Source organism: Falco biarmicus, chromosome 13 (genome assembly GCF_023638135.1).
Source record: "Falco biarmicus isolate bFalBia1 chromosome 13, bFalBia1.pri, whole genome shotgun sequence".
In the NCBI taxonomy this organism is placed as follows: Eukaryota; Metazoa; Chordata; class Aves; order Falconiformes; family Falconidae; genus Falco; species Falco biarmicus.
In genome coordinates, this window is record NC_079300.1 from 5,009,068 (window position 1) to 5,032,388 (window position 23,321).

General features: G+C 39.8%; 2 protein-coding genes across 7 annotated transcripts in view; one reads left to right on the top strand and one right to left on the bottom strand.

Annotated features, from left to right (window-relative positions):
• Nucleotides 1-277: 277 nt before the first annotated feature.
• PDCD10 (programmed cell death 10) lies at nucleotides 278-13,188 on the bottom strand. Of its 4 annotated transcripts, none has more exons than XM_056358255.1 (9): nucleotides 13,012-13,188; nucleotides 7,954-8,054; nucleotides 6,246-6,457; nucleotides 5,555-5,608; nucleotides 4,090-4,207; nucleotides 3,297-3,423; nucleotides 2,838-2,916; nucleotides 2,481-2,563; nucleotides 278-764 (listed from the first exon to the last, which is right to left on the bottom strand). In XM_056358255.1, the coding sequence occupies exons 3-9, from the start codon at nucleotides 6,339-6,341 to the stop codon at nucleotides 683-685; spliced, it is 639 nt and encodes a 212-aa protein (XP_056214230.1). In that variant the 5' UTR covers nucleotides 6,342-6,457; nucleotides 7,954-8,054; nucleotides 13,012-13,188; the 3' UTR covers nucleotides 278-682. The 4 variants fall into 4 exon arrangements, with proteins under 4 accessions (XP_056214230.1, XP_056214229.1, XP_056214228.1 ...); XM_056358254.1 differs by having other exon boundaries at nucleotides 13,007-13,188; XM_056358253.1 differs by lacking the exon at nucleotides 7,954-8,054.
• Nucleotides 13,189-13,391: 203 nt separating this feature from the next.
• Nucleotides 13,392-23,321, top strand: part of SERPINI1 (serpin family I member 1) — a 50,799-nt gene continuing 40,869 nt past the window's right edge. The window contains exon 1 of one of the 3 annotated variants that reach the window (XM_056358249.1): nucleotides 13,392-13,481. The gene's annotated coding sequence lies outside the window, so the exon portion shown is untranslated. Of the gene's footprint in view, nucleotides 13,482-13,581; nucleotides 13,974-14,424; nucleotides 14,554-23,321 lie in introns of those variants that run through there. The other 2 variants (XM_056358250.1, XM_056358248.1) reach the window with 2 other exon arrangements.

Below are 23,321 nucleotides of genomic sequence, written 5' to 3' on the forward strand. Positions count from 1 at the left end.
AGAAAGAAGTGAGATTTAGTTTCTATCAAAAACAAAAGCACATCTCACTTCTGGGGTTCTCTATTATTTTGTCAAAGACATTTTAATAGAATTATACTGGTCTAGTATTAGATCACAGCCAAAAATCTCAGTTTTAAGGAAAACCCCTCATTTTATACTGAACTTAACTGCCAGTAGCTTTAAGCACCCAAATAATTTTAACTTTTCCATTTAAAGAATGCTCTGCAGTTCTAGAAAGATGAGTTATGCATTTTTGTTCGCATACAAGAAGACAGTCTAACAGATGTAAACTATTTATTGAATATTTGCCACCAATATTGTTAAATACATAATCTTGCAGTTTTTCCGCTTTCAAGTTAAAATGTCAGAAACAGAACACCAAATATTTACAATTCTTATAAGGAATGTTACATAATGACACATTAAGGCGTAAATTCTTTTGGCTTATAATTCTGAAAAGAATGATAATAGCAAAAAGTGATGCAAAATTCTTCATTGTGAGATTATGATTAAGCTACAATGTTTTACAAAAATATGGTGTACGATGGCAATAATCCCATTCAAAATCCTGCATTAGGCCCCTCAAGAGGGGCTGATAATTTATACAGTCAAAACTTTAAAATTTACATATAAAGGTACCCTATCCACCATTGAAAAGTACAACTCTCAACATATACAGTTTTCAGGCCACAGTTTTGAAGGTCTGGAGTATCAAGTTGGTTTGATGAATTAGTCGGTTGGCACTTATGAACACATTTATTGCCCTGTTAAAACAAAAAGATATTGCTTCAGACATTTTTAGAAACATGTCATTCAATAAATACAGCATTAAGGTCAGGCAACTAAGTATATTGGCATCTAAGCTCTGCAAATTGGAAGCATATTGATGTTTTACCATATCATAATCTACCTGAAGCTTACTGCTGGCAAACAGATAAACTCATTTGCATAGATAATCCTATAAAGACTATGTTTATTGGCAGGAACTTGAAGGCTTTGGCTCTCGATCATCATTGACATCTCAATCATTTAACCCTGAGATTTTAGCTAACTAAGAGTGGAGCAGATGATCGTTAAACACCTGTTCTTTCCAAAGCTGAACACTTCATCTCCTAGTAATTTCAGATTTTGCAACTCTTTCCTCAGGAACTGCTAAGCATGCATGCATATGGAAACAACATACTATTTGAGTTATCTTTTTGCTCCGACAGACGTGTGAGGTCACAGAATTTTTCAGCTCAGTAACAAAGTCTGTGAGCATGACTATTTTGTTTAGCGCTGTAACCTTCTGGTGGGAGCAGGGTGTCTTATTCAGCCTGCAGTTCAGACAGATATAAATTACTTTTGATTCCACAAGGACATGGAATAAAGGCCTTACCTGGGATTTCTTGTAATATTGATAATACCTAATACACTAAGTTTACACCCGCAATACACAGCGCAGTATTCACTTCACATAGGGCTAAACAAAGCTGCTCTCCTTCAGTATGGCTGGGGTACATGCACAACACATCCAACCTCTTCCCCATTTTTTCAGTCAAACAGTTTTCAAATGAACCAAGACTGTTTAGACCTTGTTCATACGAAAACTTACCTATACATCTGTTCAGTAATCATAAAGCTACCAAGGCCTAAATTTCTCATTTTAGTATCATAACCAAATTTAGCCCAATTTCAATGGTGGGAGTGGGGAATGCTTTCATAGAAGCCACGTAGTATTTACAGCTGGTCTCAAGACTTCCCTCTCCTTTGATAATGCACCATCCCCTGAGCGCTCTTGGCCTTTGCCAAGCTCAACAGACCAGACATGAAAGTTAGTTCTCATCTTTGAAACAGCAGCACATAGAACACTTTGGCACTGTCAAAATCTGAGGGGGATACACCCATCATCTGAATAAGTCACTACAGCGAGATACGCATGAACAGTGACATCAAAAATCCGAGGTGAAGACTTGAAAAAAGCCTCAGTCTGCAGGCTAAAAATGTTCAGATATAAAACTATTAATCAGCTGAGTAATTCCAAATACTGCAAACCACTATAAGGAACCTTAGAGAAAGGACAATAAAAATGTAAATCAAAGAAAAAGCTCCGCAGCTGTTAAGCGTTTGCAAATGATATTTCAAATAGGCAGATTACTTTTTTTTCAGTTAAGCATTCAAAAGTTTTTTTGTCCTCTTATATACACTGAGGAAAACCACACAGGGGCCATGAAATTTATCTTTACATATTCAAGCTCAAAGCTAATACTGCACACAGGTGTTGTATGGTGGTGCATTTAACCAACTTCCCTCTCCTCAAAGGTGTTAAAAAAGGCATGAATGTATTTTAAAGCAGCCACAATGGTCTGAGGACACAGGGGAGGAAAAAAACAGGCAAGTCCTGAAGAAGGGAGTTTATGCCCCAAAGTTTATCCTGTTTTCCCCTGTTAGTCAACAAGGCCTTTCATTATGTAAAACGTTAGTACAAAAGCCATACTTACTTTCCATCTTTAAAATAGGTTTTCAGAGTATCACTGAAACTTTTGGAGTATTTTACAAACTCTTTCTTTTGGTGCTCAAGTGCCTAAGAAAACAAGAACACCAGGAGCAGAGTCTTAATTCACGTATTGTTAGGTACAGTGAGAATCTTGAGGTTAAACCAGTAAGAAAATTGGCTAACATTACCTTAGATATAGAAGTTGATTTTATTTTTTTTAAGACCTACCATACAACAATTCTTTTGTTAAAGATATTATGTTATTGACCATTTAAGCTCTCCTATTCAGCCTCTGATCAAAAGGATATCCTTCCTCTTAACACTATTAAAAACATTGTATAAAAATAGTTCTTGCACATACCCGCCGGTTCTGGTATTGGTATTTCTTGAAGACATTATTTACTGTGTCAAGAAGTTCCTTTATTGCACTCGCGATGTCCCTATTTGGCAATAAAAAAATAGTTGTAATATCCTTAAGCTATCCTATTTAGATGGAATTTAATCCCCTTCTAGTAGTCAAATACTTCTTAAAACAGCCTCTACAGAGCTAAGTGCCAGACAAGATGTAGCAATACCAAATGCAAACAGCTACACCAGTGACACGGAAATTCAAACTAGGAATCAGCCACTTAGGTTCGGTCTAGCAACGTGGGGCTCTTGTTAAATATCCTCAATTCAGTCTGCTCATTTATGAGAGGTTCAGGCTCTCTTCCAATGGGAACAGTGCTCCTAGCATCTTCTACAGCATTTGAACATTCAGACCTAGCTAAAAAGTTTGACCCCTCAATCTGAAATAAAAAATACGTAATACAGTACTTACTTGATTGTCTGAAGAAACCTCACTCTGTCATTGATCTCATCAGGAATCTTACTAAGAATCTGTTTAAGTGCTCGTGCCTTTTCATTAAGATCTTGGAATTCTGGTTCTGGTCTTTCAATCATATACTCTTAACAAAAGAACATATTCAAATATACCATTAGTTTTTCCTCCAAGTCCCTAGTGACAGCTAAAAACACTACTTCACAAAATGCAGCAGTATTGCCATACTATATTTGTAAGCTGAACAGCCCCGAAGTAGCCATGGTTAGAAAAGTGCAATGAATATGCTCTGCATCAATAGAACCACAGTGCCAGCAATAATCTTTGTTATTGCAAGTTGGAAAGAGAGCCCATCTTACCTTACTTGAGGGGCACTGAAGACAATAATCAAATGCTGTATTCAAATAACTAAAAGTCTGCTGTATACTCCCTTTCTCTGACAGTATAACTACTGCTTTTAATTTGAAGCAGAGAAAAGGAAGGTGAATATTATACTCCATACATGTTTTTTTCTGGTCGCTAGCATTGCGAACTGAATTATACACCCACATAAACACAGTTTTAAACATTCTTTCTCTTTCTTTCTCTTACTAGTCAAGTATGGGGTTTTTTTTAGGGAGGTTTAACTTCTCAAAAAGAGATATTCAGGAAATACAAGTATTCTTCTATCATGCTGAAAAAATCTATTAAGAAACAAATAACCTCTTCTGAAAATGGGCTTAGAGAAATGCATGTTCCTAGTTAACAGTGTGATTAAAAACACATCTACTCAACATAACAGATGAGATATTACCTTCTACATCATCAGCTGCCATACGCAGAAGAGACTCTGTGAAGTTCACATCCACACTTTTTTTCTCCAGAATTTTCATAATGATGTCCTGTGTAAGACCTGGATTTTCTTTTTCAGCCTGTATGGCAAAGAAAATTTCCATTCTTAAATATGCAAGACTGCAAACACAAAGGCAGATTTTCACATGACTCAGTTCATATACTGTGGGACTTTGCTAGAAATTTTAAAAGTCTAATGGCTTTAGACTAGCACATTACACTGAAAACCATTCTTCCACTACAACATCCATTTTTCTTGGACTGCATCAGTGACTTTGTATAAGCAACTTTTCCAATAAGCCTTTCCACTCATTTCAATTTGAATAAGAAAGTTCTTCATGAAATTTTATATTCTGTTTATTTCCATAAACACTAAGCTTTGAGACAAAGATATATCCATTGGGATTTAATTCACTCAACAGGTGCTACTCCCCCATCTTCCACATGCCATTTTGTGAATGTGCCTCTTATGAATCACATCATATGCTCAATCATCATCTTGGAATTGCTTTTCCAGGAAAAAAAAAACCACCTTCTGATTCATGACATATCTAAGTAAAGCTAAGCTAGACTAACACTGAAGGTATTCACACTACCTGCACTGCTATCAAAAGATTATGCTGTGTCGAGTAAGAATGAGGCTGTGTGGTTTTTTAGCTAGCACTACCATTTCTACCAATATCTCAGGTTTTACATTATTTGCTTTCAGCTTAGCTCCTTGCCACCAGTCATAAAAACATTTAACTCGTACAAGCTCTAGTTCAGACTTAAGATTATCTAGGTACACTTCAATCTATGTGTAGAAACAAGGAAGTATTGCTCAGTTGCATAGTTCACATGTTAAGATATGTCATGTCTACAATTTTTTTCATTTAAAGTATTTCAAAAGATCACCACTTCAATAAAGCAATAAAAGGAATATCTGTATCGTCATTCTTTAAGAATGTATAGAAAAGTTAGAAGAATCTTTTTTCCATTTACTTCTGGATGCAAATACAAACATTGAACTTATCCACAAAAGAAATCCCATTACCATTCACTTTGTAAACCATGCTCAAAGTCTGCGACATGCCTACTTCTCATGAACACCTTTTCTACATAATCTTGTCACACTTAGACTAAGTTTATTAACTTACTACCTTCACTGACTGATTCCAGATTTAAGGTTTTGTATGTACTACATAGGCAAGATTCTGTCTGTTTAAAATTGCTCAGTTTACTCGTATCATTCAGATTTCTACTCATAACATTTGCAGACATCTCAAACTTACAGTCCATGCAATTCTCCACTTAATTTTTAGACTCCTGGATCAAGGATGCAGTTTTCAAACACAAAGATACAAGGAAACAAGACAGCTGAATTTTTAGCTTCATCGTTTAGGGTTTACCTTACAAACAATCATTCTTCAATACAAGTTACTTCTCACCTTAATAAAAGCTGCTCTCAGTGTCTGAGCTGCAGATAGATTTACTCTTTCTAGCTGCAACAAAAGTTTATAATTATTAGCACTTCTAATGTTATCAGAACAGAACAAGTCAAGTACTCATGCCTTGCCTTATAGAGCATAATGAAAAAGGGAGTTGACAAAAGCATTCAAACTACTGGTCTGTTTGAAGGAGAGATACTATGAAGTTTAACCCCCAAGGAAACACTTCCTCCCAAAATAAAAACATAAAAATCAAACATGTCACTGGAGTTATTTTGCCTTTATCCAGCCTACAGCAGAAATCTGACAAGCTTTTGAGAACTCCTTGACAATGTCTAACACTTGCAGAAAAACACATATCCTATTGAATGATAATCATTAGCAGTAAAATTAAAATGTATGGAGCTGACAGGCACACGTTCAACTGTACATTACTTCCTGCCACAGAATGCCAGGCCTAACAGTTTTTGTTAAAATCTTCTGTAAAAGGTAAGAAAAAGAATCAGGGCCAAGACAACTAGCAACCTTTGATAAGCATGAAATTGTATTCATGGAAAGAACGGTAAAACAAAGCATAGAAACAAGATGGTGTTAGACACAAAGCTTTCTCAGTCAAGATGAGCAACCTGTTACTATGAACATATTTCCCCATGTAAAGGGGATTATTACTCCAAAGCAAAATGTAGCCTACCTCGTTAAAGACAGGGTACATAACAGCATAGAGAGGCATGGAAACCATAGAAGTGGTCTCTGCTTCATTCTTCATCTCTTCCATTGTCATCCTCATTCAAAGACCCACTTCCCTAAGAAAACACTATCGAAGCAAAAAACTCCTCATTCACTGAAATGTTTCTTCTTTTTCCTCGTTGTGCAAGAACACTTGAACTTGAAAAATATATTGTCCTTAGGTTGCGTGAGGAAAAAAAACAAAAGCATAAACACATAATTATGAATGCTCATGACTGACAGGTTCTAAAAATGAAAAGGCACAAAACACCATTAGTTTGTTACTGCCTAGAAACTAGGAATTACTTACGATATGAATTAAGTAAATATGGAATGACTACTTCACGTAACTTCAAAACCTGAACTGAAATCTATTAAGTGAACAGATACTTTAAGGAGTAAGGTTGTTCCAAAAATGTTTTACTTCAAGTTCTTACGGAATGATTTTTCCCGAAAGAAGTGATTTTATTTGCTATGTATTACAAAAATCTTGCCACTGCTCGTAAGCAGCAGTGTGATTCCTGACAACTCACATACAGAAAAAGCTTGAGAAGCATTACGTGCTGTAAACCGAAAACCCATACAGATGCATTATGGCAACTAACATTAAGACTACCTATAAATACTCCATATTTTTGCATACATATCAAGCTGTGATTCTGCTGGAGATCAGTGCCTACTTTCTACCCATCTGAATTCCAAATACCACATCTTTGGTTTTACATAAGCAAAAGTCTTAAGTCATGTTTCCACTCAGGGTGTGTCAACAGCTATGTTAACTCAATGGAAAAATTATTGTTCCAGTAACTGAACGTAGGTTTTGGAAGTTCTCCACCCAGTCCAACTCATCATATCCAACATAGAGTGATCATTGCTCAGACCCAGAAATAATGTGGAAAAGAAAAAAAAGTCACCCTACAGTTCATAAGAAATCCTTGTTACAGCCTGCTATATCTTCTGTCTGTAATATCCTTTTAAAATATTTTATATAACATAATTGAGTTTTAGAGACCTAAAGTCCACGTTAGGAATAAAGGCACACAAAAAGGTTAACAGTTTAAATTTTTAGATTTGCTTGGAGTATGTCATGCACTAGAGGAGTTTTTTTCCTCCTAACAAGTTTCAAACATCAGGCATTTATACGTTTACTTAATGACTTTATGGATATTTACTAAGAAGTGAAAAAAGTGAATTTTTTAAGAAACAGCAAAAGCTACTATAGTAATTAATATCACTTCCCAATAGCTTGAACAGGTTAAAAAATGCCAAGATATTTCTTCAGGCTATATTCCTCATTATGCTCTGCACTGGCTAAAAATCTTCAGGCTGTTTAAATAGAAGGTTTTTGCCCAGGGCAGGTATATAGTAGTTTTGCTATAATTATAGAAGTGAAAGTTGTTATTGATTACAGTAAGCACAAAGAACTTGGATGACTACAAATATCACACACATTCATCTGAACATGCAATTAGGCAGCATGAATATACCCAAAAGTGAGAAGAACTGGTCACACTACAGAAACAGCCAACAGTTAACACCTGATTTGAAGAAAAATATGTAAGTATTCTAACAGGAACTACTTATTGCAAAATCTCAGCTGTGCTTCTCTTACTGTTCCACCCCTTTAACATGACATACATGAGCAGATTCCTATAGTCACAGAACAGGATTACCTTTAGAAAGGGGCCTGTATAGATGAGATACATCCACATGGATGGAATTGTAACAATCAGGACTCTCACATTTTTATCACCTACCAGTAGATATTTTATGGCTGTCAAGAACATAGAAGAATACAAGTGAATATTCATCATTCCTCGAAAAGCTGAATATCTTTAAAGAACTTGTTTCAGAGTTACATAAATTCACACAAGGTCTACTCACATGGGGGGAAGAAACTTGTCTGAACAAGTTTTCACTCAACTGCAACTACAAGCTGTCCCATTTATTATACATGCATATTCCCTGCACTAACTACTCTGGCATGTAAGGGGCAGAGTGGATGCAGAGCTGTTTGTTTTACTGTTTAATTCTCTCTTTCTGCAAGTTCAGTAAAAATATATACTCATGCAAGATACTACAATAGCAAGCACCACTGAAGACAGGATTTAGAGTTTAATCTACTGGAAGTTTTTATCTGGAGTACTGTATTCTCGACAGAGCAAGTTTTTTAAAGTTATATCAGGTCATTGAACATTAGAATCTAGTCTGCCCAAAAGATTTTTGAACGTAGGAAGAAGGGCAAAAAAGGACAAAATAACCATTACAGACAATTACTTGGTTTTTATGGGTTAGCAGTATCCTCAAAGAAAAGGAAATACTAACTCAAGTGATGGATTTTTATTATGATGAAAACCTATTACACTATGGACTATCATGAAGAACTCATTTTTTCCTGAAGAGCCATAAGCTATCGTTATTAATCCATGGTACTGTTAAACCCCTATATAAAAACAATTTACACCATCTATTACCGCTTTACCACACACTGACACCCTTCATACAAAACACAAACCCTTGGATTTGTATTAACACAGAGGATACAAGTGTTGTGACTGAAGACAAGAGAGAGATTTAAATACAGATGAAGAAATACTTGAGAACATCAAATACTGTTGTTGCCAACATATGAAAAGAAATATATTCAATATATCACACTGGTTGTTCACTAGTCAAGAAATCTTCCCATTTTCCAGCAGATATATCAGGTAGCATAAGGCTGTCATGCAAGTATCTGGCTGCTAACATTGCCACGCTATTTGTCTTTGCAGCTAGGGATCTCCTTCACATCTTTCGGATGCAACTTAGATGCACTGCAATCTTTGCTAGTGTTAAATAGCATGGATAAAAATCTTCAAAAAAACCCCCCACATTTATTTGCATTACAGAAAGATAGTTTGTCATAGCTGCACTAAATCACATAAAACTACCTTTGAAGAAGGGTCTCGATCCTGATTATGGACCAAATCCCCATGAAAACGGAAGTTTCTGTCCTAACTATTTAAATCAATTATTAGAAAGTCCACTAGCCTTCAAAATGGCTTTACTAAAGCCAAAGTTTAATGCACATTATCCTGCAGCATCTAGGAGCTTTCACTAGTTCTTTTGGTATGTGACCAAAAGCAGACATCTGCATAGCTGCCAAGCTTTATGATAACGCCGTCTTCTAAAACCTTAACTTCAGTCCACTACAATCTCAAGAGAGTCTTGAGACAAGTTTACCCTAGTTTCATCTGCTAATTGTTTTTTTTAACTTACTCAAAAAAAAAAAAAAAGGAATAAAATTCCATGGGAAGGTGACCTATCAGAACAGCCAAATGTAGTCACATTGTTCAGAAAATCCTGGCAAAATGCTGTAAGATGCAAAAAACCAAGGTGTTACTCTACTTGGCAAACTTGTTAATTGGTCTGAGGAGGAAAGACAAGAAGAAGCTAGGAGGATACTGCCAAATATTAATCTGCATGGAAGTCTGATCTTTTTTTTGGTTACAGTGATCCCACAGATTCAAACCTGTGTATGTGCAATTAGAATCATGCTACAACAGATAAAATCAACCATCAGAGAGAGTATACAGAATGATTTAGGGAATTTGAAGAGAATCTAAATCTGAAAACTATGCTAAGATGCCAGTTAATGCAATCCTGGCTGCTCATTGTTAAGCCATGAAGTGCACCAAGCTGTATTCCAAGAGATGTACTAACACGGAGTATATGCTTTCACTGTCAGTATAAATCTTACATTCTAAGCTTTAGGCTCCAGCACTAAAATATTACCCCAGCTATTCAGCTAACACTGTGAGAACTGGTACATTTTACAGGAGAAATATATTTGGAAGGATTCTTTGATAGACCCATTCCTTCGTATCTATCCAATAACATTTTACATCATTCAGTTGAACTTTAGCAGAAGAAAACCTACGGTAAACTTCCTGTAAGCCAAAAAGGGTAAGCAGCAAAAAACACTGCACTCCCTAAAATATACAATTAGTTTTATCAGTACCTACAGTGATAATTTGCTTTCTCTAACCTGTACCATTTACTGACAGTTTTGGTCATGTGCTAAAATTAAGTGGCAGAACTGCAGAGCTACTTGGTAAGAACATAACCATTGCAGTGACTACAGAGTGCAGTTATGTGCCCCAAAACCACATCTGCTCATTGGACAGTGCAAAAACAAGCAAGGTATCCATGAAATAAAGGTTTTTAACACCATCTCTTGAAACAGTGTTTAAAGAGAACAGAGCTGTATCTAATGATTATGATTTTTTTAAAAGTTTTTAAAATAACAGTAACATTAGATATAATTGGCACAATCTCAATTATTCTTCAGCTGTGCCACCAGTAGATCTACCTATGCGCTGTTGTCTTTATTCCCTTCTCCAGGCTCCATTCACCTTAGATCTGCAAAACCTTAAGCACACAGATATTAATCCTCTTTTTTAGAAAAATACTAAAGAGAAACAAAGCCTCCAAAATGATTATTTCAGTGGTTGGCTTCCAGCAAAAATTACAGCTCTATTCCTGCTAGAAAAGACTATCCTTGCTGCCATGAAGGTCTGCTCCACTTTTTGCAGTGAGGATTCAAGACGAGGTCTTACCTTTAACCTGATCCAAGACTCCTGAGTTACCAGAAAAACTAATTTAAGTTCAGGAAAAAAAGAGTGGGGGAAGGGAAGTAGCAACATGAATTCTATTCCAAATGCAGAGGCAAAAAGCTTGGCTTCTATTTCTAAGGACAATGTGCATGGGAGGTGGGAGTTTAGGTAATTTACTAACTGCAGTTGCAAATCTTACAGAAGAAGAAAAATAAAATTGCCAAGTTCGCTTTTTAACTATACATATACCCCATGCATAGTACGTTAACTATCTACTTCTTATTAAGGGTCACTTGGAAGTAATCAAAAAAACCCACACCTCCATGTCAGACGGTAACTTACCTGCCACCGCTGTATTTCAATTACAGATTGCAATTACCTCCCATTGTGTAACTTTGACTGTATGGTACAAAGCTTAAAGGCTTTGCGCTTCAGATACAGAGCTACTTTTCATCTTTTAAAAACTGACATGACTTCATGACGGTATGGCTGAATTCATTGGAATGGGCATACAGATCAACTGTTGATAACAAGAAGCTCTAAAAAGGCACTCTACTGCACTGATCCCGTATTTTACTCTTACAGCCAGCAGTTTCACTGAAGACTCAATAAAAGGAATGTCACCAGAGAACAGCATCGAAGTGTTTAAAGTATGTTTAAATGCCTCCTGCTAGGGTAGAGAGATGCAATTTTCAAACATCTCCACACACATATAATAGTCACTTACGGTTCAGCTCACTCTGACAAAGCATAACTGCTTATGTGTTTTATTATTGTAAGAGCAATTCGTATGACTAATTCCGAAATCAGATGAACTTGCAATACCCACGATGTCTATTTTTAGAAAGACAACTTAAAAAAACAAAATCCAAGTCTACTCTGAAGTCGGGCTTACAATTAGTTCATGTTCTTTTGCAATGCTGAACTCCAAAATGGATTTAGTCTGGCTTTTGTGTCTGCCTACAACATGAGAAACTACAGCCTCGCGGATGGTGCTCCAATTTCACTGGGTAGCAACATTAAAATATAACTGAAACAGGTCACGGTTCTTAGCATGTATGATCACAACAACATATCCCGGTTTCTTTTTTTTTTTTCCTCTTTGGGAATATGAAAGTAGAGCTGTTACTCTATCAAACGCTAACAGGTAAGACACAGTTTCAAACATCCAAACACATCCCAACAAGCAAACAGATACCAGAGAGCAATTAGTTCCTCTGGTAACAGGAACTGGTCCCGGGTTTCAGCCATACATCTGTGCCCCAGCAGACAACCAGCCCCACTCACCAGTTACACCAACAACCTAATGGGTGACCCAGGCACCAAACGTCCCCCAGACTGGTCCGTCACCAGGAGGAGCACAGCCCGGCGGGGCGGCTGCTCTCCCTGCCCGCCCTCCGGCTGCGGAGCGGACAGGAGCCGGCAGGAGCCGGCAGCGGGCAGGAGCCGGGACGCCTCCCGCAGACCTGAAGCGGCACTGACCGCACCGCCGGCGCCCACCGGCGCCACCTGATAGCGCTCCGCTCCGGCCTTAGGACGAGCTAAAAATAATGCACATCCGGGCCTGCACCGCCGGGCCCGGCCGTGCCCCCGCTGCCCTCCCGGGGCTCGCCGGGCACCGCGGGGCAGCCCGGGCCCAGCGGCCTCCGACCGGGCAGCCCCTCCGCCCCCGCCGCTGCCCCCGCCCCGAGGCGGGGAAGGCCCCAAGGCACCCGCGGCGCCGGAGGGCTGCGGGGAGGACGGGGAGAAGGACGGGGAGGAGCCCTCACCCCACTGCACCCCCGCCCCAGGGTGAGAGACATCAGGTCAACCACCCGGCAGCACCGGACCCTCCCCCGGGCAGGGAGGGAAGGGGCATCCCCCGCCTGCTCCGCACGGCCAGGCCCAAGGCCGCGCTCACCTGCGGCAGCACCTACCGGCGGCCCCCGCTCGTCCTGCCCACCCCCACCGCCGCCCCTCAGGCAGGCCCAGACACTGGGAAGAGCTCCCCGCTCCCGGCGCGGCACAGCCCCGAAGGGCGAGCCAGGCCCTGCGCCCGCACCCCGGCGGAACCCCCCGCCCTCCCGGCGCGCTCGCTTCCCCGCGGCCACACGCCACGACAGGAAGGCAGCGGGCAGGCGCGGCGTGGCACCTCACCTCCCCCCGCCCCACGGAGCCCTCGGAGCTCTCGAGTGGGCTTCGCCGCCGCGCCGGAAGCGCCTGCAAGGAGGAAGCGTCCGCTGCTGTTACCACACACCAGGCGTTGTCCGGAACTGCCCGGCGGCCGCGCGGGCCCCTGGGGCTCGTAGTCCACCCGCCGCGACCACGAGCCCCACAATGCCGCGCGGCGCAGGGCCGGGGGCGGAACCGGGCGGGAAGGGGAGGGCAGAGGGAGGCGGGAACACCCAATCGGAGCGCGGAGCTGGGCGGGTAAGGGGGGGGAGATTGAGACAGGAGCGCCCAATCGGAGCGCGCAGCTGGCGGGGTGTGGGCGGGGCCTCCGCGGGGCGGGGCGGTGAGACTACCCCGGCGGTGGCGGCGGGGGGAGCACAGCCGCGGCGGAGCGCGGAGCTGTGTGTTCGGCGGCGGGCGGCGGGTGGGGGTGTGGCGGCGGCGGCGGCGGGCCGGTGAGTGCGCTGTCCCTTCGCTGCTGGCGGTGTGTGCGTGGGCGGTGGCTCTAGTTTATTTCTTCAACTGAGTGAAGCTTTCTGTGGCTGTGCACGCGTGTCCGGGTGTCGGTAGCGGAGCAACGCCTGGCCACTCCAGGGGCCGCCGGTGGGAGCGCCGCTACGGCCCGGGCTGGCGCCGAGCGGGAAGGTGCCGCCGCGGCGTTCCGTTAGCGCCTGAGGGGAGGGAGGCTGCGCCCGCCGCGCCGCCCGCTGCGGCGGGGAGAGGAGGCGTGTGGGCACGGAGGTGCTTCCCCGGCGGTGGGAGAACTTGGGAAGGGGGAGAAACCAGCCCGGCACCCCGCGGGTGCTGGGTCGCCCTTTGTCTCCCGCCTGCCTGCGCTGTCCGCCGGCGGCGGTGGGCGGGAAACCGCTCCCGCCCCTGAGGAGCCGCAGCCCCGCTCGCCAGCCTCGGCGCTCGGCTCCAGCACTTTGTTGTCAACTTGGGCTGTGGTAAGTGTTGCGGCGGGACTTCTTCAAAACCCGTCCGTGCCGAAGCAGGCGGTGTCGTGAGGGTCTGCGTGCCCTTTGGGGTCGCTGCCCGCCCGGAGCGCGGTTCTGAGGGGCTTCCCTGGCGTGTGGCACGCTCCGTGCTGTCAGCTCCCTCCCTGCGCCGCAGACCGTACGTGTGTGCCGGGTGTTCCCTCTTTCGGCTGTTCAAACAATTAAGTAAACTTGTGTATTATGTCGAGGTAATTGTCCTGGTAAGCCTGAAGATTTAAAGTTTTAAGTTAAATTTAAAATGAGCTCAATTGTTAAAATGTTAACTCAGTTCTGGGTTTGTGTCTGCGTGCCTGATGCATCAGTATTAAAAGTCGCTTTTTTTTTTTTTAAATACTGCTGCCTATTACCTAATGTTAATGAGACACATGAATTCCGATGCGAACGTGTGAATGAACAGCTAGAGTATTAAACTTGTCAAACGCTGGCTGTAACTTCTCGCAGCACTGAGACGGCAAAGTGGGAAGACTGTGATGTCTGTGGGAGCAGGCAGATCATGTGCATGTAACCAGTCCCCCTCGCCTTCACGTAGGTGAGCAAGAGCACTACGTAGAAAAAAAAAAAAAAGAAAAAAAGTATCTGGATTATTATACTTTATTACGTGTACTGAATTTTCTCCTCCCCCTGCCACTTTGTTTTAATTGGGTCTTTGTATGATCTCTCACATATCAAATACTCCATGGATCTTGGTATTACAGGGCTACTTAAAACTAGAATAGTGTGTACGAATTGTCTAATATTAATCACCTGCAATCTCTGATTCCTCAATTCTTGTCTCATCGTTTTTAATGTGATCAGTAGTTCAGTCTAATAGAAAATGATGCTATTCTGCTTAGGTGAGAGACATTTACCAAAATCTCATAACATACATTAAGTCAAATGCATGTCTGTTGAATTTTATCCTTTCTGTGAAATCGGTACATTTTAAAGTTAAGCTAGAAAGCCACAGTCCTACAGGTGCTAAAACTTAAAATAAAGTATATTATCTACCTCCATAAATTCTGTAATACTATTCCAAATTCTGTCTTCTTTTTTTATTACTTTTTTTTTTTTCCAAATCAGTGGGGTCTTGGACCAGATTCATACTTTTTAAATTTACATCTATTGTGTTTTTCATAACAGTTGTGGGTTTGTTGAGTGTAATGAGGAACAGTTGCTGAGGTAGGATGGAGGAACAGTTAATGGCTTTTTCTTTAAGGTATGGGTTGTCTACAGAATTACACAGGGCAATTTAAGAGGTAATACAAGGTGAAGGCTTGTGGCGGTGTTAAGTTTGCTATTAAATGTAGTCATGAGTTCCAAAATATATCTTTACCAGACTTCCTATGCTCTATGTTCACATTCTCAAGTTCAGTTTGAGACTGAGTTTGGGTTTTTAAATTTGCTTTGACTTTGTCTCTCCATCTACCATTTTCAGCAAATGATTTGTTCACATGTATGTGAAAATATTCATGAAGCTGTTGCTCATCTACTTTCATATTCATTGTTGAAACCACACAATATGCTGTGTGTATGTTAGCCTACTGAACGCTTTAGCTACGGCACTGCCGGCTCAAATTGATTCCAAAAATGGCTTGGGATTAATGCACCTTTGAGTTGCTAAGTGACTTGCTTACTGTGGGAGCCTGCTGATGCGGTGTGTTTTTGTGTATGTTTTAAGACTTGGGTCTTTTGACCTTTTCTCATCCCATCCTCTCAGATGGAAGAATGTGTATATATTCATGCATAGTCTAGCAGAATTCTAGGAACACTACATTGTTGGAGTAACTCTTCTGAAATTTATTCTGTAGATGTAAATGCTGTGTTTATGTGTAATTTAATTCAACTCCTAATCTCACAAAACTAACAGTGGCGAGGGGTTAGTGCTTAGGATTAATCATATCAAGATCTAACTACTCTTGGCTCTTTAAAGTCCTTTTCAATTCATCATCCATAAAGACACATTTTTGGTGTAGCTGAATACGTTTAAAAATACTTTCTGACAATCCATGTAGGCAATATATTATTCTTGTCTTTGTAAAGCCTAGGTCAAATATGAGTTATGTACGTCTGTCCTATGCTCAGTCTTTAGGTTGTCCTCATCTTAATTTTTCTGGCATGTAAACAAGTCTTCAAAAATTAATGTCTAGTTTATTTTATATACTCTTGCACTATCTCTGGTACAGTCAGTATCTCTGGTTACAGGTCGGTATAATGGGCACATGGTAGGGAAAGACGTCTATATAGTCAACTATGATTAGCGATAGCTTTGTATTTTTGCGCAAATACTTGAAAGAGCAGAGTAGTGAAATTTGGAAATATCTCTTAAATTCTTGCATTTAATTCATGTCTTTCAAGCACTGCTAGTCTTGTGAACTGGATGATAAAAGGTTAGTGGAACTTGGGAGTGGGGAGAAATAATGCAATATGCGTTCCTGCAGGAGGAAAGGAAATACTTTCTGAATTTTGAATTATTGACTTGACAGAACAAGACATGTTCTTTAAACTTCTGGAGATAATGAAGCTAGCCACTTTCAGACAAATAATAATCCCACAATTCAATAACAAATGTAAAGCTTTGGACTTATTTTACATCCCTGCCGTTTTGACTGCTTTAAATTACCAAGTGCAGGTGGAAGTGAAGTGTGTCAATCACATTAGGAATATGGTGGGGGTTTTGTAGCGTAAATACCTTAGTACGGTCATTGGAAGGGGGATTTATGTTGGAGAAGGTCTCTAACAATACAGTACTGTGAGAATTTAAGTTGATTAATTCCTATATGAAATATTTTCAATTTCCTGACTTCAGTGAAAGAATACCATGTCGTCTTTTTTCACTTTGCCTCCCACAAATTCTGTTTCTAAAAAGATAACCACATATTGTACTAAATTTAAATGTAGACAAGATAATCTGCATTTTGCTATTAAGTAATGCGACACTGCGTAGCATTACTTTAAAATTAAAAGCTTCAATTTTGTTTTCCATTAGTCTCACATGCACACATTCCACTTCCAGTTGATCCCTCAGCCAAGCCAAGATCGGAGGTAGGTGCTGGAAGTGGTCTAGTGACTCTGCATTTCAAAGCATGAACCTTCCTGGTAGTGCAGCCACTGCTTAACTTGGCCTGTCTGTGTAGCAGTAGCGTTCTGTTCTGCCTGTTTGTGTTTAGAGTAGTTCCGAGTGGCATCTCGTTTGGTGGCCTTAATAATGTGTGTATGATAAAGAATTGTTCTTATGTGGTATGATTAAAATATCAACTGTAAGGTCACGTTCTGCTTTGTTTAATATACTTCAAAGCTAGTGATTATGAAAACTGCAGACTGTGGCTAATGTGATAAAAGCTGTGTGAGTTATCCGCATCCTTTTTTTGGTCTTTAGGGTCATTGCAAAGCAGCTGTAGCTATGAGAAAATTTCTTATTGATACAAGCTAATGAGTTAAATATGTGTCTGGTTTTGGGATTAATAAGGTTTGACCTTCTGGGTTGTAAAGGATTTTTGGTTTAGTTGAGTGTTTAAATATTATGATAAATCTTGAGAAATACTTTTTCAGACTTGACACTATTCCTTCAGGAAGAATCAATAATGACAAGTAATATACCGTCTAGAAGAAGAGAATTAAAATTATGTGGTTGTACTCGGTTTTAACCAAATAGCTAGCCTGTTAATCAGAAAATACCTTTCCACTTGTTTGTGTACTTCAGCCCTGCAACCTTGAACTATTACAGTTATGCCTAACCAAATAATTATTTAATAATGTAAACTATTTCCACGCTGCTGTATATGTCTACAAATCTAATGCTGTGATGATTTGATGGAGCTAATGCACAATTGGCTGCTTTTAGAAAGATCAGTTCTGTCAGAATTGTAGCTGAGACGGTACCATGTCTGCAGTGGAATTTCTTAAATACACAAAACCAAGCACTTGTTAGCTAGGAATGATCTCTTCCAAACCTCAGGGAAACTTCGGTTCCTGTGCTCTTCTGTTTTCATCTATTTTTGTCATCCATGTGTCTGTGTGTGCAGTGGGTTTGGGGATTTCCTTGTTTGAAGAGAGAACTGTTGTTTCCTTTCTAACTCTTTTGAGCAACATATTTAGCCTTTGGTTTTGTTTTGCTTTTTGAATTCTGACTGAATTCTGAGAATTTTGCTCAGACACCACAGGAAAGCGAATGCTTTAATTGCCCTTGCAATAAGATAATAAGTCCAAATGCTTACTCTCTAGTTGCATTTTGCATCTGCTACTTTTTGAGCAGCGACGCCTTCCCAGCCCTTGATTCTCCTGCAGAAGTTTGGAGTAAGCTGGAGAACTTGGACATCTATTCTTTAATGTGACTTTTTTTTTAACTGACCTTGTCATGTCAAGGCAATGTTAGGAGCATGGGTACTTTGCCAAAGACAGCCTGTCTGAACTCCTCATGATCACTTAGCCACTGGGGATTGCCTCCTTCCTTGACAGTATAGCAAAACGTCATTTTTCAGTTAATGTTTCTGTCTGAGGTGATGTTCACTGCCCCAGTTTCCCCATACATCTCAGTTATGTAATTTGTAGTTACAAAGAGAATAGGTTTAAGGATTTAAGACATCTTTTTTAATTGGTACACTGAGACTGCTCTTTTCAAATGCTTTTCCCCCCCCATTTAAATTACAGCAGTTCTTGGAGCATTTAATGATAGTGTACTTCCTGTAGCCATTTGAATTCACTGGAGCAACTCATGTTTTCTTGATTGTTTTTTTTTTTGTGGTTTTTTTTTTTCAAAAGAAACTGTTTTAAGCTATTAATCGAAACCTAAGACAACACAACTTAGTGTAGACCAGGTCTTCAACTTGAGATCCTGTTGATCTAAAGGAAAGGTGTGGAGGTGCCTACCCAAATTGCTGTGAGTATATGTAAAGCCTGTAGGTGAACGATAACCTTTTCATCTGCAAAGAAAAATGAGAAGTGGGAGGAAGAAGAGAGGGAAGCCAAGTTATTTTTACTGTAAATATGTCAGTTTATTGACTTGTTAATTTCAGATTTATTCAAAAAAGCAGGAGGAGGAAACGGTAATGTCTGCCAAAACCAAAGTAATTACTGGGAGTTGAAAGATGTCTAATGATTCTTACAAGTACTAAAGAGGAATAAACTATTCTCTTATTAAACTGGATATGGACCTTTAAAACCCTGTAGTAATCCTGCTCTGTCTTAAAAAGCATGTGTGCTTACATATGGTGAATAAAAACATCTTTATTAAAGTAACATTGTTTATTCACAGTAACATTACAGGCAGCAGGTGTTTTTGTTGTTAAAAAAAAACCCACACCACCTCAAAGCTGACTCCGCACTTGCCAAATATTACCTGAACGTTTATTTTGTAAAGCTGATGTTTGAGCTGAAGAGGACAGAATAGACTTTCAGTTTGATCCTTAATGTCCCTGCTACACCTTCATGGTCCAGCATGAAAAAGAAGGTCTTGTTTCACGACTGCATGTGCTATGGACCATCCTTTTTCTTTTTTTCTTGTCCTGTAACTCTGGCTGTGATTAGTTCAGTCACAGAATTCACAAACATGTCTGTTCTTTTATCTAAGGAAGTTATCAGTGGAGGTCTGGGAAGAAGAGAGCAGCAGTGTTTGAGAATCTCTTAAGAGAAGTAAGGCAAGGTGTTGAAAAGAGCAACCATCTAGCACTTGCATTATAAACATAGATGTGGAGCTGAACCCTTTTAATTCAACACTGTTTTGGTTTTTGGTTGCTATGATCTCATTTTCATCCTGCAGCAATGTTGATCTAAGTATTGCAGACAGAGATTATGTGTTGTCCATAACTGATAGTAGTTAAGGTCTGGAAGGGATGTTTTGCCTTTGCCTTTCATCACTCCTCTGCATCAGAATTGGGCCTTTCCTCTTCATCTGCTTGTCTGTTTTTATCAGTCTCCTTCAGTGCTCAGGCTTAACCAACCGTCCAGATCTCCCTCTACGTGCTGTAGCGTTTCCCCTGCTATGCCCATGGTGCTTTTGCTCCTGCAGTGTGTGCCTGTAGATCTTTGCTTCTTTTAATCTCCAAGCAGCATTGTCCAACTCCTTAATTCTGCCATCTGAACATGCTGCTGCAAGGAAGCAGAACTGTGAGATGTACTAGATGTGGCTTTCTTTTCAGAGTAAGCAGGAGTAGTTTTATTTATACTGGTTCAAACAGAAAACAGTAGTCTGTGAAATATCCCACCCCCATGTGAACCTGTCCAGAAGTGGTTTGGTTTTTTAAAGTTTTTGGTGGTTTGTTTGTTGTTTTTTTTTATTTAAGCCAGAGACAAGGGAATGGCTAATGAATAACGTCTTCCCACATCTACCCCTGCCCCTCATGTGACAAACCTGAGTGAGTCAGGTGTGTAAAGAGCATCTCTAAATAGGAAATAGGAATTCAGCAAGACATGAAGTAACATCCTTCATAGAAGGAAGAAGCCTTATAGGACTAAGCAGCCTGAAACAGTGTTTGTGGTGCTTTGTAGCTCTGAGCGTTCTCATTCTTCTTACTGGGGATAGGTTCTGAATGTCATGAGTGCCTGAACGCAGCTCCTCAATTCACTGTCACCTGTGTAGTCGCTGCATGCAACAACTGTGCTTATTCTCAGTTTGTAGGAGAGAGCCTTTGATTAGTCCTCCCCAGCATCTCTGAGGCATAGAAAATGTCACAGTAGCACAGAAGCCTCTGTGGATTTCAGAGCTTTTGGAGTCTCCACCTGCACAGAAGCTACTTGGCGTCATCTGTAGGTGGCAGCTTCCATCTGCGCTCCCTACCATGTGTGTGCTGAAATACTAAAGAAAGCAGGGCATTAGATCTACGAGGAGATACCAAGAAAACCAAACATGAGAAAAACAAGCAAGAAGAAATCTCTAATTACGGGGGATATGGAGCAGCAGGGCATATAGAGAAGATACAGTCAATTTGTTTCTTACTCACTTTCATGGGTAAGTGGATTTGTTTTGAGGGGATGATATGCATGAAGCAAAAAAATGCCACTGGTGATTTTTCGATACAAATGTGTGGGAGGAGCATGTACATACAATATTAAAACACAGTACACTTGTGAATTGCCACAAGTGATAGTAGGTCTTCATATATGAAGTGACAGCAAAATACCTTTTAGCTTCAAGAGGACAAGCTTTTACTCAGTCACTGTGAAAATAAAACCTTGAAATGAAGGTAGCATATTTCTGTACAAGGACGCTAGGATATCTTGTATTTGGGAGGAAAGCAACGTAAGTTCAAATCTGCATTTAAAATTGTTACAAGGAGCTAGGTCTAATACCTAGCTCTATCATCTTTACTTGTAGTGAAAGTCCTATGGAAGCAGCTGTATGATAGTGTGTTCCCACTATTTGTCATTTTGGTATTGGTAGAGACTAATTGAATTTATATTCACCATTCTTTGCTAATCCTTATCTATGTAAGTATCCTGTCTTTGAGTTATTCCTTAAGAATTGTAGGGCTTTAGAAGAATCCTCAGCAATATTGCTGAAGCACTGAGAGAGCAAGGACAAAATTAATTTTTTGCTTTCAAAGGCTCTAGGATTGTTCTGGAAGCTCAGAGAAGGTAATGCTAATGGACAGGATAGTTTTAAAGGAAGAAGAAAAAAATACTGGTTTTTTAGATTATTTGGTATAGACAAGTAATTTAATCTATACTTGACCTGCATTTCTCCACCATTAAACAAAAAGAGACGACTCCTACTCATAAAATAAAATCCAGTAATGCATGTGAGGCATGTGGGTGTTAGTTCGTTAAAAGGTAAAGGTTTATTTGAATGTGATTAATACTTTTAACAACCTTAATGTGTTGTATAATAGAAGTCATGTAAGCAACTAGGTGGTCATGTAATTCAGCAGACATGGTGGTCTTTGCTATCCTAGAGCAGCTTGGTATAGATTTTTAGAGATACTAAATCATTCATATTAATTACTCTAAGAATAAATGGTAACATTTATCATAGACTTCCTGTTTTTATTTTGTAAATCTTTCAATGCAATGATGGAATAATGCTTTGAAAGCCAACAATTGCAAATCTGAGATATTGTTTGAATTGTAGAGGCATTTTGCATTGTCCTGATCAAAGTAACAAGTATCATAAATAGACTTACACAACACATAAATATTATGTACGTTCAAGGAGGCCATTAGAATACATCATTTATTTGGAAAATATTTGAGATAATGTATTGCTCACTCATAGAAAAATTCAATGTTGAGTTGAATTTCAATCAAGACTGTGAAAATACTTGATATCCTTTTGAAACAAGAAATTGTGCCATCACTGAAGTCTTGCAAGGCTGTGCATAGACAGGAAATGGCGTATTAATATTAAATTTCCATCTTTTCCACGCTTGAATGGAGTAGATCTGAAGTCACTTCGTTCAACAAAACAGCAATTTGGAACTGCTTTACAGAGTTCACTTGAGGCAACCTGCTCTTGCTAGTTCCCTTTAAATATGGATTATGGAGACTACTGAAGACTTTTTCATATTTAAATTGCCACTAGTTTTATTTTCTTACATTTTACCTGGTTGACTTGGGAAATAAATTTTTTCTGTCTTTTGGCTTACACAAAATATAGTTAATTAAGATATGCTATACTTTCTCTCCAGAGTCAAAGTATAATGTTCAGCTGGCCGACTTGCATGAATAATCCATCACTGTGTATCATTAATTTAGAAGACAAGCTATGGTAATTGATGTCTTTATGCAAGCTATGGAAATGCTTAGGGAAATCGCTTATTTTCTTGTTTGTGCATTTTTTTACGTTTGTTTTAGAATATTTCTAGGCCTGAGTAGTGTTGGGTTGTAGCCTCTGAAACAGATTAGCCTAGATTAACTGTTTCTGTGGGAACAGAACCATTTCTTGTTTTTGAGTAAAAATCTGAATATTTTTATCTGAAAAACTATTAAAATTGTAAGACTTAACCTTGGGCAAATCTTGTGCACATATACTGGATGAACCACTGCATAAGTTATGGAAGTTTCTAGTATAAAGGCCTGGCACAGTGATATTAGCAGTAGCCCCTGTATAGTAAAAATGTCTTTCAAAAATTATGACATTATTATATCTGGTACTGGAAAGAGGGATTGCAAGCATTAGTACATATTGTGTAAGTTGGTATTTAGACCTTCCTATACTTTGGTACATTGGAAGTGATTACCTGATGAGTTGGTAGCATGTTTCTCTATCAAACTAAGCATAACAAGAGCTGATGATATGTATATTTTCTTGGAAGACTTACACCTGAAGATAATTTAGCACACAATTCATAAAGTTTGCTTATATGTTGTTCCATTGTAACCATTGTG